This window comes from Pteronotus mesoamericanus, unplaced genomic scaffold, assembly GCF_021234165.1.
Source record: "Pteronotus mesoamericanus isolate MK-2021 breed Mesoamerican mustached bat unplaced genomic scaffold, CSHL_Meso_final contig_78, whole genome shotgun sequence".
In the NCBI taxonomy this organism is placed as follows: Eukaryota; Metazoa; Chordata; class Mammalia; order Chiroptera; family Mormoopidae; genus Pteronotus; species Pteronotus mesoamericanus.
In genome coordinates this window covers 23,637,624-23,652,636 of record NW_026555258.1, presented here as the reverse complement: position 1 = coordinate 23,652,636, position 15,013 = coordinate 23,637,624, and the positions used below count along the sequence as shown (strand labels likewise).

At 34.9% G+C, this 15,013-nt stretch overlaps 1 protein-coding gene across 1 annotated transcript; it reads left to right on the top strand.

Moving 5' to 3' along the window:
* The first annotated feature begins 624 nt into the window (after positions 1–624).
* LOC129079652 (olfactory receptor 13D1) lies at positions 625–1,563 on the top strand. Its single transcript, XM_054584937.1, has one exon. It carries the CDS (start codon positions 625–627, stop codon positions 1,561–1,563), a length of 939 nt encoding a protein of 312 aa, XP_054440912.1.
* Positions 1,564–15,013: the final 13,450 nt, after the last annotated feature.

The following is a 15,013-nucleotide window of genomic DNA, read 5'->3' as shown; positions in this document are numbered from 1 at the left end:
TTCCATTATATTATGTGTAATTTTAGATGACATGTTAGAATCACTTACCTGTCACTTAATAGACGTTATCTAATTCAATTCTCACAACAAACTCCCAAAATTATAGTTTTGTCCTGCCTCTCGCCCTATTTTACTAGCTGAGACTGGTAGCTGAGGTAGCTGAGACTCAAAAAAAGTAACTTAAAATAGCCATACTCAAGATAAGTGGCATGTTACTGAATATATATATATATATATGAGATATATATATATGATATTTTAAATTGGATCTAGCTTTATTAGAATTCAGTTATATTTCAAAATATTCATTAATGAAGAGATTCTTACATATCCACATTTGATGTAGTTTGTCCCTATATTTTATTAAACTGGAAGCCTGAAACTTCTCAGTACAACTCCCAGCCTCTGCTGCTGTTTGAGCCTCAATAGTACTACTCTCTCAGTGCCTGTTTCATCATAAATAAAATTACTTAATATCCTTCTTCTTGCTGATTCCAGGTTCTGTTCTAAGAATAAAACAAAATAATGTAAGTAAAAGTCATTCAATACATCTACATGTAAAAAATCAAAATTCCCTGAGTCTTGTCCTTTTCTAAATCTTCAAAGTGACATGGACACGTGGAGATGAGGAATTACTCAGCTGTGACCGAATTCTTTCTGGTGGGAATTTCCCAATACCCAGAGCTCCAGCTCTTTCTGTTTGCGCTCTGTCTCGCCATGTATGTGATAATCCTCCTGGGAAATAGCCTCCTCATAATCATCAGCATCCTAGACTCTCGCCTTCACACCCCCATGTACTTCTTCCTTGGGAACCTTTCATTCCTGGACATCTGCTACACATCATCGTCCATTCCCCCAATGCTCATCATATTTAGGTCAGAGAGAAAATCCATCTCCTTCATTGGCTGTGCTCTGCAGATGGTTTTCTCTCTTGGTTTGGGCTCCACCGAGTGTGTGCTCCTGGCTGTGATGGCCTATGACCGGTATGTGGCTATCTGCAACCCTCTGAGGTACTCCATCATCATGAACAGGGTGCTTTATGTGCACATGGCTGCATGGTCTTGGATCATAGGCTGTCTAAACTCCTTAGTGCAAACCATCCTGGCAATGGTATTGCCTTTCTGTGGGAATAACATCATTGACCATCTTACCTGTGAGATTCTGGCTCTTCTTAAACTCATATGTACAGATATCTCCACAAACATACTTATCATGACAGTGGCAAGTATTGTTTTACTGATGATTCCTCTATTGTTAATTTTCATCTCCTACGTTTTCATCCTCTCTTCCATTCTAAGAATTAATTCTGCTGAAGGGAGAAGAAAAGCTTTTTCTACCTGTTCAGCCCACCTGACTGTAGTCATCTTATTCTACGGTTCTGCCCTTTTTATGTACATGAAGCCCAAGTCAAAGGATACAAAAACATCCGATGAAATCATTGGGCTGTCTTATGGAGTGGTAACCCCGATGTTGAACCCCATCATCTATAGCCTGAGGAATAAAGAAGTTAAAGAGGCCATGAAGAAAGTCCTGAGCAGATACCTGCATTTATTGAAACCATGAAAGGACTTGAGACATGCGATATCCTCAGTGTGGGACCAGATCAAATCTTTTGTATTCACAAGTAAAGTCATGAACAAGGTATCAAGAGAACTTGTCTGCTTGTAAAACCAAATATGGGTCTCCCATTCTTCTCAACACAGAACAATTATGTAAAACCTTCTAAATAGTGTCTTGTCTGAGGTTCCTAACAGTATATAGTTTTGCCCACTGGTGCCATATAGGGCATGTGGCTTTTCCTCAAAATGAATCTCTCTCTTCTCTGTTCTCTGCTGTCTCCTTTCTCCTCTCTTTCTTTCTTTCTTGTTTTCCTCTCTTTCCTCCCCCTTCTTGTCCTTTCCCCTCCTTCATCTAATTTCTTTCCCTTCCTTCTGTTTTCCTGGTCTCCTTTTCTCAGTCACTTCGAATTGAACATTATTGTTTTACAGTCCACATCCCTTCTTCTGGTAAAAGAATGCATGTTTTTTCCTTTGATAATTGAACAGTCAGTCCCTCTGTAGGTCCGTGTGGTGCTAAATGAGGCTGACCCTAACCTCTGGAAATAGTGATAAGAATGGAACAAAAGCTTAGGCAATTAAAGAAGCAAATCCCTGCAGTCACAGTGATTCATTTAGCATAGCAAGTGAATCCTGCCAGCCTAATTAAACTCAGCCCAAGAATGCCATCCCAGTATGAGCAAAGAGTCATTCTTTCTGCTAGAGTTGCTAAACTGGTCAAATGGAAACCTAAAGTCAACTTTTGCCAACATGTGGGGAGAGCCTGAAAGGCAAAGAGGTATTGAAAGATGGGGGGAAGTGTATCTGATCCTCCTGTTATTACAACTCCTTGATCCAGTTGTGTCTAAAATCAGATTCACAATTATTCTGTTTAGTTATATGAGTCGATAAATTACCTTTTTATAAAACATTAATTTGGAATTGAATTTTCATCACATAATCAATCATATAGTCCTAACTAAAACAGTCTTCTGTGCACCCTCTCTCCTTTCACACTTTTAAGTCAAAACAAAAAACATGAGGATATATTACCTAGGTGGTCCCAAGCTCTCTAGCTTTCAGGGGCTCCCCTACCCTTTAACAACTAAATAATCTAATTTCTAATCTGCAGGTACTCTAATCATCTCCCTAGTAATTTCTGAAAAGTGTTTACATTTTCCTAGTTTCTGATTTTCTTTTCTATACCACAAAACTGTTCCAAACTTTTCCATAATTCCTCTCTAGTAATCTTGTATGCTTCTGTGTCATTCAAGCTCCAAGAGAACCTTTTATCCACAAAGAAAAGACAGTAGGTCTCTTAAACATCCACATTCAAAAGACCACTATGTTTAACACCTTTACTTAGGCTTGAAAATAAAATAAAGGTATTATTATCAGTAAGAAAAATAAATCAATATTAAATATATTAAATATTACTGTTCTTGGTATTTTTTAGCCATTCCCATTCACATGGGCCCTCCGAAATCCATTTTCCTCTCTAGCCCCTGTTCTGTTATAAGAATAATAGTGTCTATTCATTTCCTTCTTCCATAAAAATCAGCACTTCTCCGAACAAAAAAAAGAGTGGATACCTGACTCAAAGCACTCCTCAATGTGATCCTTCCCTAAAGAAAGAGTAAATTTACCCCCAAAACAGATTGCAGCTTCTACTTTTAGAGCTACAGGAAAGAAATTCAGGAAATTTTAAAAGAAATGTTTGTAATAGATCAGGCAGAATCCAACATACCCAGTTACACATACATACAGTAACTTAGTTTGTTGAGTTTATATGTATAACCAACGCTGAGCTATAATCTGATAGGCATTTTAAATATAACATTGTTCAAAGCAGAAACCTTGAATTTTCCTGACCCAAGCTACTTCTTATCAAGGCTTCCCCATCTCAGGAAGTGGCAGTGCCATAGACCAACATCCAGTCCACCAGGAAATTCCACCAAACTCTAATTTACTCTGAGTCTGACCACTTCCATTGCCACCATCCTGGTCCAAACCACTGTCACCTCACCTAGGTTACTGCCGTGGCTTCCCAAATCACATCCCTGATTCCACTTTTGTTCTCCTACAATTTATTTTCTGCACAGCAACCAGAGTGTTGCTGTAGAAGAGCACATGTTGAAGCTTTAGAACAAATAAAAATTAAAACAGTGACTGCCTGAGACAGGGAGGGGTTAGAGGAAGTATGGACTGGGTTAAGGCATGAGGGAACTATTCTGTTATGTTTATATTCTATATCTTGATAGAATTTGAGGACACAGGTATGCATTTGTCAAAACTATACATATTACATTAAGATTTGTTAATGATCTACATGCTGAAGTATTTATGGAAAAGGGTAATGATATCTACAATTTACTTTGAAATGCATCAAAACAACATGGATTTAATGAGGGAATAAAGAGATGAATAAACGCATACATATGAGATAAGCAAATCTGCTAAAATGTTAGTGATAGAATCTAGTTGCTGAGTGCATGATGATTGATGTAAAATTCTTTTGTTTTTGCTTTATGTTTGAATTTTTTCATAATACAATGTTGGAAAAATTATACAAAACCTGTCAGGAATATAGCTCTTGAATAAACGTGATCAATGAGTGAGGCAAGCATAGAAGTTGAATAAAAAATAAAACCATTATAAATTCTCTTAAAACTAATTTAGGAAAAGTTCTACTATTGTAAAAACATAAAACTTTTTAATAGGTTATTTATGTCTCTCTACAGAAAAGAATTTAAAAATAATGTTAATAGTCCCTGTGAAACTTAATTTCCTATACTAAACTCTTGTCAGGGTTTCAGTTGCTATTCCTGGGGGATGGGTACAAGAAGAGGAGAAAAAAAGGGAAGAAAAGAAATGTATCAGAAGACTTATCCAAAGCAGGTTCTAATGCAATAAGGAAAAAAGAAAAACAGCAAACTTTTCAGCATGATGTGTTGTTTGCCATCTTCCTTCATGTGTTTCTGGCTGTTACTGAAGGGACTACTGATTCTCCAGGAATGTCAGAGTGTATAGACCTTAGCAAAAGAAATTTGATTTGATCTATAGCATTTATGTTGTGATTCCTCCTCTTCATTTTTTAAATGTTTTATTGTTTATGCTGTTACAGTTGTACCAATTTTCCCCCCTTTTCCCCACTCCGCTCAGCCCCTCACTTCCATAGTCAATCCCCACACCATTATCCATTTCCATGGGTCCTTCATACAAGTCCTTTGACTAATCCCTTCACCTTATTACAAACAGCAATTCCTCCTTTTCAATATGATTAAGATCATAAGTTTTTTATGCCATTCCTATATATTCACATGATAATAACCTTTATATCTTGTAATATTGCTATCCTTAAAACAATCAAGTTACACAATAACTAACATTTCCCTAGGTCTTTTTTGATCTGGAACTCGGCTAAAAATTAAGAAGTTAAAGTTCAAATGATTAACCTGTAAATTGACTAACCTATTTCTTTTCCGTGCTATTTATATTCTCATGTCAGATGTAGGGTAACTAATGATTACAAATGTGAGCCATTATAAGTGAAAGATAAAATACACTAACAGTGGTTGTATTATAATAATGATTCAAGTGATTACAGAATATAAATGCTAATATGTATGTTGGAATGCATAAGATTATTTAAAAATGGAGAATGAGACATTACTCAATACAATAAACTCTATTGGTATTAGTGATAAAAGGTGTGTTGACAGTAAGTTGTATGCTTCCAATCAAAAGGTTTAAATTTCAAAGCATTTTGAAGACAGTATATGTGCACAACTAGGTGACTGAGGAAAAAATTAAAGAGGGAGAGAGAGGGTGTAGAAGAGAAAGAAGGTGGAAGAAAGGGGGGGTAGGAAGTGAAGAGATAGAGGTAAAGGGAGAAGACAGAGGGGAAAAAGAAGAGAGGAAGGGAGAAAGAAAGGAGAAAAGAGAAAAATAAGATAGAAGGAAAGAAGAAAACAATGGAGTGAGTGAGGGAGGAAGGGAAGGAGAGGTGTAAAGATTTAAAAAGGAGAAATAAAATTGTCATTATAGCCTGCAAATAAGGCTTTTTACATAGAAAATGAAAAAAATCTATAAAAATAAAATCTTAAAATTTAAATTAATAAGAGGTTCTAGCAAGGCTGCTAAATACAAAATCAATGCACAAAATTCAACAGTGTTTTTTGCAGCAGTTATAACTAATCAGAAAAATGGACTTTAAAAAGCATATCTCACCACACACCAACAAAAGTTAAAAATTTCCGTGAAAAATATAAAAGCTGCATAAGGAATTTTTGAAGGAAACTATAAATCTTCATTAAAGTGCATAGAAGAAAACCTCTTACAAAGTGAGGAGTTATAGTTTGTTCATGTTGAAAAATGTTAAAAATGATACTGAAATTTTTTTAATTTTGGAATATTACCCCCAAATTCATATTGAATAGTAAAGACTAATTATAGCCAAGAAAAATGTGAGAATAAGATGAATGAGAAAGCTACGATAATTCAGATAGCATGGTATTGGAGTAGGTAAGGATAAACACATCAGTGAAATAGAGAAGTCATAAGTAGCCTGGGCATATGTGAATGCTTATATCCTAAATAAATGGCATTTGATATAAGATGACATTGCAAATCACTAGGGAATGGATGAAGTACTTAATAAATTGAACCTTGATAATAGACTACTAAAATGGAAAAAAAGATAAAATTCAACTTCATTCTGTGATCAAAATAAATTTGAGACAGATCAAATTCCTAAATGCCAAAATCGTAAGTCTAAAACATCTAGAGAAACTATAGGAGAATGTCTTCATTCTGATAATTCAAATTTAGAAACATCTATATGGCAAAAAAAATGCATCATTAAGAAGGTTTAAATAACAGCACAAATGGAAAACTGTATCAGTAACAAATACGGCCAAAAAAAGGAACAGTATCAGAATATTTTTTTAAATCAACCAAATTTATAAGAAAGATATGAACAACATAACAGAAGATTGAGCAAGGGATGTAAACAGGGACCTCAAAGAAAAGAAAATAGAACAGCCTATAAAATTACATTTTAAATGTTCAATATACATGAAATGCAAGAAATATAAATTAAATCAGTGAGATTTCTCAGCCAAAAGATATAAAAAATATTAAGTCTTGTAAGAATTGTCAAGAATATGGAGAAAGAGGAAATCCCATTCATTGCTAGTGAAGTGTGAAGTAAATTCACTAATTCCCTTTACAGGTATATGCTGGAGAAAATATGTACAGTTATTCACCAAAGCTTTATTTTTTAAATAAACATATATGGGAACATTTAAATATCAATATGGGAACGAATAACTAAGTCACAGTATACTCAAACACTGGATTACAGAACAATTAAAACAAATAAGTAAGCTCAAACTTCATTTTGTTACCCTTTATTGTCACTTAGCTTCTTTGAGCTTATCATTTATTGTTTTTATTTTAATCTGCAAAATGGAAATATCAACTTCACAAAGTGAATGAAAGAGAATAAGAAGGATTAAATAAAAGGCAATATCCATGACTTCTACATTCTATGAGGTATATTAGAATCTGCTGTCTTCTACTTGTGAAATAGGTATCATTCAGATTCTGAGAGAAAGCAATAGGAATGAGATATATGATTTGAGAATTTTAAGTATATATTTATTAAAACCTCTTAAAAACGAGAGGGCAGCTAAATAGGAATGAAGATAACTCAACATATCAAATGAGGGCTTCTCATTAAAGAAGTAACCATAAAAAAGACTACAGTATCACAAATCTACCAACATGCCTTATTCCAAAAAACTTACAGGCTTGGACCAATTAATATTCCATGAAAAATACTATGAAATAGGACTTATACTGAAGCAGCTTGTAAAGTTATGACTTCTAACTAACTATTTTCAGTTTTTGTGTTGTGCGGAGTGGGAGCTTCAGATGACCCCAAGGGAGCAGGAAAAGAGGAAACTATATTTTTTAATACCCAGTGTCTTTATGTAAGAAGAAAATCATCTAGAAAATGAAGTCTACTTCTCAGAAAACTGTTAAGCTATCTTGAAACATAAACTTAGAATGCCTTTCAGAGGGAGTTTTAATCTGCATAGTGCTGATTTCCCATAAAATATGTCTGTCAACCTTCATAAGAGATAGGGAGACAGTCGAACTTAGATCACAAAGTGTGTTTAGGAAAATTCTACGTGATTTCCTGAAGGACCTAACAAGGGGCAAAAGAGACCACAGGCCCACTGTTATTTGGACACAGCCTGCAAGCCCCTTACATTAACGCCCAGGCCCTCAAAACAATATTGAGAATAAATAATACAACAAAGTAAAAAGATGCTGCAAAAGCAATCAATGATGGTCAAAGAGACTTAAACAAATGAAAAAGTGAATTGATTACTCAGCTACTAGGTATCTGGGACATCTTGTGGAGATGAAGAGAGCATTGGATAATTGGTGTTCATTTCACAGAAGAACTCATGAAAAAGAGTTACGAATTAAGTGCACCAATGTTCAAACCTAAAAGGTGTCTCAAGTTATGCCTAGAAAAGAAACCCACCATATTTAGTAATAAAAAATATAAAACAAATTGCACAGACCCAGAAATACTTTTCCCATAACGTTTCTCTCTACCTCCAGTTGCAAGGAACAAGAATTATTCAAAACAATAGACTTGTAAATCCTACTTGGGAAAATAATTCCATTGGCACTAAATTTACTTTCAAATGCAGAATATAAAGAAAATGAGTTAATATAGGATATCTAAAAGGGGATATCATGGACATATATCAAACTCCTATGTTCATGAGTTTTAGTAATAAAAACAATTTGATTTGTTGATAGAAACATTAAATAAATTCTGCTGCACTGAAAATTAAGCTGCTCACAAACCTTTCCTGACACTTATTCTAATAAGACCTGCAGCAAAGAGGCTGATACAGAAACATCAAGACATGTTGACAAGCTCAAGAAAAGACATCCAGTCTTTACCCTTCCCTGCAGCATTTAATTCAATACTTGATACACAACGGGAGCTTCCACAAATATTCATTTACGTGCATAGAAAACTTTTTAAGAAATATTGAATGAAAATTTAATTATTTTTATTACCAATTACTTTTATGAATAACAAAAAGAAATATATATATACATCTATACATACATTATGATAGTAATTTGCCTTTATTGAAAATGTTTCCAATACATAATCCTGTACTACATGCACACAAAAAATAAAAGGAACTGTAAGCCAACTCCACTCTAAATAACTATAACTTCAGTTATAGGAACTCAAAAACAAAAATAGACTTATACACAATTTGAGATCTAATTAAGGAAGAACTAATCTATACCACCACCTAGTGGCCTCAGAATACAGCACTAAGAAAGCACTTAACCTAGGAATGCATTGCTGAAATGCAAGCATCTGGAGTTCACACACAGAGCAACTGCCCTCCTACTCAATTGGGCCAGCATTGGATCCACCTCTTCTGCTTCCTTCTGCAGATCTGCACGAGCCTCACTTATGGACAAAATCAAGCAGAAACAGCATTAAGTGGATTGTTGCCTTTGTATGTGATATAATTTCCTCTACCCTTTCACTGATATCTATTTGTTATGTGAGGTATAAAAACGTATATTCCCATGCATCAAACCAAATGAGCAATACTAAAAAATTGGTCTAAAAAACCTATCCACTGTTATTAATAGTATAAATTTATGAGACAATTTATCATAATCTAGTAAAGATGAATATGTACTCGGTACTTGACCCAGCAATTCCACTCCTAGGCATATATTCTAGAGCAGTGTTTAGTGACCTCCTGTACAGAGATCCCCAAGGGGTCTATGGATAGAATTCAGAGGGTCTGCAAACTTGGATGGGGAAAAGTTACATCTTTATTGTCATCAACTTCTAACTGAAAATAAGCATTTCCTCTGAATATGAAATATAAGCAACAAGTTACAGTATTAGTAACATGACCTGTGACTTTGTGTCCAATAAATAACATAGATATTGTCAAATTCCACTGAGAATTGTTGCAAATATCTAAAAATTTCTTTTATGCTCATCACTACTTCAAAAATATAGCTGTTAAGTCCAACAATAGATATTGTTATTTAGTACTTTAATAAAGAAGCATGTCTATTTCTTTGTCAAAAAGAATTTAGTTGTGTATTTTGATGATTCTAGATCAATACAATCTGTTTTCTTTGTAAACCGGTGCATTTTCTAAAAATATAAAACTTTTAGGGTTCCATAGGCTCACAAAATTTATTAGGGTTTTATGGCACACAAAAAAGTTAAGAATCTTTGCCCTAGATAAGCTCTTAATATGGAAACAAGAAGTATCTAATTAAAAAATTCAAAATACCTTTTCTACAATAGTCAAATGGACAAATAAAAATATATCCACACAATGGCACTGCATACAGCAAAGAAATATATTCATTACTGAGACCGCATCAAACTACGTGATTTTCAAAAACCTATGTCAAAGGTAAGAATCAAGTGACAGAATAATAGTCTGATTCTAAAATAGGCAAACCAAAGCAATATATTGTTTAGAGTTATAAACAAATGTATTTGAATTTCTAAAAAAATGAATGAAATGATTAACATAAAACGTGGAATCATGGTTATTTGAGGGAGATTGGGGAGGGTATTGCAGGGAGGAGAATGTGGCCAGAAAGGAATATGTATTGGGTTTCTAAGTTACTGACAGTACTTTTCTTAAGCTTGGTGGCAGAGACACAGGCATTTACTTTATTACTCTTCTTAAAAGTGTACAGATACATTATGTACACTATTTTACCTGATGCATGTTTCCTGTTACCTTCTTAGATGGGCAACCTCAGTCCACCCAATCTAAAATAACTATCCTGTTGCTCTATGTCACCACAGTATCCTATTTTAATAATCCAGATTTATCTACCTGTCCTTTAGATTGGTTGTCAGGAATTTAGGATATACACAATAATTTTCAAAATGCTTACTCTATGTATCAGGCAGTTTAGGGATTTTTTTGTAACAGAAAAACATTTTTTTTAATATGCTGTTTAAAGGCAATTTTCCACCAAGAAACTAAACTTACCTAAAAGATTACACACCTTTTAAAAACAAATGGTACATGAAACAGGTTTTACAGTCTGGTTTTAAATCCTGGATGTGCCACTTAGCAATAGTGAACCTGAGACAATTATGTCTCAGAATGTCACCTTTCTCACTTGGAAATAAACCTTAACTCACACAGAGTTTAATGATTAAAACATGTGAAGAAGTGAACATGAGATTGTATTAGACACCTAGCACACTTACCAACATTCTCCCACTCTAAGTTGCAGTCATGAATTCTAATCTTCGCTGTCTGTTAAATATTTTCATCTTGAAAATTCTCTCTGCCGTCCTGGTGACTGGATGCCAGTGATGAAGGGGACCCACGAAGGCCAGAGGGCAGGAGAAACCCAGGGTTTCTTTAATTCACCACGTATAAAAGAGCTGCCTGCCAATAAGGAAAACACGTTTTAGATTCTTCAGGAGTAAGAAATAAAATCCGATTGTGTTTGAGACATTATATATTTTGGTATCTATTTGTTACAACAGTTGCGCCTATCCTATTTAATATATTCTTAAAGAGCTGAACCATGTTCACGAATACCAGATGCAGCTGAAGGGCTTAGACCCAGTCATGAACACATAAATTAAGTGAATGACCACCTACAAAAACCAAGACATCCAGCCCCCTCCCTCCTCAGTTACAGGAAAGTGGCAATAAGGCTTATAATTCACAGATGGGACCCTGCAAGTTTCCAGACAGGGGTAACTGACTAGACTATGAGAAGTGATTTACAGGTGGTAATAGACAGTGACATTTCCCATCAATGAAATAGCCCAGTCAGACAATTCCACACTGAAGACCCCTATTTGACAGGCTCCACCCATACTAAAAGAGTTTTCAATATTTTGTCTCACTTCAAAACATAAGCTGAGAGCCAAGGATCAGAACAACAAATATTTTAGGAAAAACATTAATATCTAGGCAGAAAACAAATTAAATGTTAGAAATCATAATAAAACATAAACAAATAATGCAGGAAGAAGACTTTATACATTAATTAAAAAATAAACTATAATTACATTCTCAAGAGATAAGAATATTGAACCCATGAAACATGAAGAGGATATTATTGCTAAAAAGAGAGTGAGAAATAAAGAAATATTAAGGGAGGGGACTAAAAAAGGAGCTATTGGAAATAAATATTGTGAAAGTAGAAGTTTAAAATTGAGTAGGTGAGTTTGAAGATAAAATTGTATTTTACCCAAAAAAAACTAGACCAAAAAAAAGTAGCGGTGTAAAAAAAAAGGAAAGAAAAGTAGATCTGCTGGAGGCACAATGTTTGAGCAATAGACGTTCCAGAGATTGACAAGAAAGAAAATCCAAGAAACACAAAATTTTCAGAATTGAAAAGTGTCTAAATTAAGAAGGTACAATGAGTGAAGAGCAATGGATGAAAAAAAAAATACATCAACTAACATTATTATGAAATTTCAGAACACAAGGACAATGAAAAAACATAAAGGGCTCCAAAGAGAGAGAGAGAGAGAGAGAGAGAGAGAGAGAAATATCATAAGTCACAAACAAAGAATAAGATTCAGAATCGCACAAATATCTTACAGGAAGATATAAAAAATGGAGAACTGCCTTTAAATATATGAAGAAAAATTATTTCAAATGTAGAATTCAATACCCACCCAAAATATGAATTAAGAGAATTGGCAGAATAAAATATTTCTAGTGATGCAAGTCTCAAAAGTATAATTTTCATGTACCCTTTCCTAAAGTTAGGAATAAAAAAAAAAAATGCAAAATCTTAGAAATAGAAGGAAGGTCCAACACAAGGCAAATGGGATTCCCCAGGTCAGTGGAAGGAGATCGCAGAATTACTACCATGCCATCTTAGAGAACTAGTCCACACGGGAGCCAGAGAACAAAGGACTCTCCAAAGATAACTCTAGATGAACCTGATAGCTGATAAGTGGATTTAATCACATTGATAGAAAATGTATTCTTTTGGCAAAAAAAAAAAAAAAAAATGTGATTAATAAATGATAGGTATAAGGAAAACAAAGCAAAAAAAAAGAGAAAAAGAAATAACCCTCCTGTTGACTAAAATAATAGGTCTAAGCTACACAGCAGTGGCTTAAAATAGAAGATGATTTCTCATGCAAAAGAAGTCCAGAGATGGGCAGGGTCCAGGGCTCCTAGTATGGTGTTCCATGGTCTCAGAACCTAGGCTTCTTCTCTCTTGTTTTGCTATCATCAGCGTGTGGCTTCTACTTCATAATTCAAAAATTCAAGCCATTACATCCACATTCCAACAAGCAGAAATAAAAAAGGGACAAAAAAGGGAATAAATCTTCAAGCCTACTTTAAGATCATTTACAGTAGGTCATAAATTCACTCACACAACCCTCTAGCCAGGACTTACTCACATAGCTGCATCAACCTGCATAGGTTTCATTACTAATTTTTTTAAAAGAGGGGAAGAATTGATAGGGGAAAATGGCTAGCAGCCTTCACTCATTTCCCCTGGCACTTTCTATTTTCCATATTCTACTTTGTTTTTCTCCATAGTATTTATTATTGCTCTCTGATATATTTTCTCTTCACTTGTTTATCTGTTTCCCCCAACCTGTAAGTTCCAAAAGGACAGGGACTTCGTCTTTTGTTCAACTCCATACCAGTTTCTGGAAAAGTGCTGCAAGCATAGAAGGAATTTAATAAATATGGATTGAATGGGAGAATGAATTAATTCCATTTTGGCCTAAGAAAATAAATGTAAACATAAAGATCCCGTCTGAGCACAGATGTTGCTGTTTTGTCTTGCTTGGTAGAAATGGATGCCCATCAACTAGAAAAACTGAATTACCCCCTCTGAGAATTACAATTGGGTTGCCCCAAAGACCATTTAGTTTTTCTGTAAAATAAAAGACACATTTTTCATTTTCACCAATAACTTTATTGACTTGGATATTTTGAGTATGTCGGCTATTTCTCGTGTGGGATAACATTGATTGTTCTCAATTACTGTCTTGATTTGATCACTATCGACTTCAGCTGGTCTACCCAACTATGGAGTATCATCCAGTAGGAAACTTCACAAACCACTTTTGGTATGTTCAGTCACAGCACCTTCTCCATACACTGCACAGAACCTTTTTTTTGTTTTTTTTTTGCATGTCATTTGTATTTTTACCTTTTTTGAAATAATAAAGCATAATATGCCAAAAATGTTGCTTATTTTCTTCCATCTTCAATATTAAAATGGCTACACAAAAATTCACCAATCTTGATGTTTTAATGCACGCCAGTATGACCACTGTCACAATACAATCCAACATAATTGTCACAGATGAAGTTAAAGACAACTAAGTGCTATAGCCATCTTACAGAAAAAAACAAACTTTTTTGGCTAACTCATAATTTTAGAAAGCCTCCCTTCCTCTGACTAGATGATTCAAAAGCATGCACAAGGCACAACCACTGCAAGCCACAAGTGATACCCACGTAATAAATCCAGTCTTAATATTGTAAGCAGTATTGCTTCAATGGAAGCAGTTACACAAGGTAACTATTATGGGCAATTTTGTGTTTAATTATGTATTGTGTGTAATAATGTAATTAGTAAGAAAAATGTGTTAATATAATAGAAATTAATGTAATGATTAAGTATTCTTGATGTAAGCATTATCAGATGCGGGAAGTGTATTTGGAGAGAGTGTTAGGTAAGAGACCTAAATCCTCGTTTTCCAAGCAATACATATATCTATAACTGAAACTATCAAGAAATACCAGAAAATGCCTATAATTTAGGGGGGTGGGGAGAAACAAGTCCTAGCAGAAATGGCTAAAATGTTTAAAGTAGTTACTCTGGGGACCAACGATCAGGGATAGGGGGGCAACATTATAGGTCTCCCGTTTTGCTTTCAAGGCTAAAAAATCATTCTATTTCAAGCTATGTATGTTTAAATTTGACTTTTTCCTATCTAGTTCGGTGCCTCCCCATTCCTCTGACCTCCTGAGAAATGCAATCGAAATCATTATTAGGCACCTTAGAAGGTCATGGTGGAGGTGGCGATAGAAGGGTGCACTTCATGAAAAAAATGAAGGCTCCCCAGTCGACTTTATATCCATCACACCGAATAAAACGGAACCAGGTAATACCTCCCACGATTTTACTTGCAAAGCATTACACACGCACGCACCCATACTTCCTTGTCAGTGCACAGACAACTCAAATTCATGAACCCCATGAACATTTACGAACTGCACGCAACTGCGCCTAGGAGGTGACGTGACGGGGCCAGAAGGGTGGTACAGGAACGACTCCGGCATTCCGCTAATTCCAACGTCACCTCTCACGTTTGGGGTTAAAATGTTTGAGGAAACAATGGGGCGTCCCCAGAGTGCGCGCTG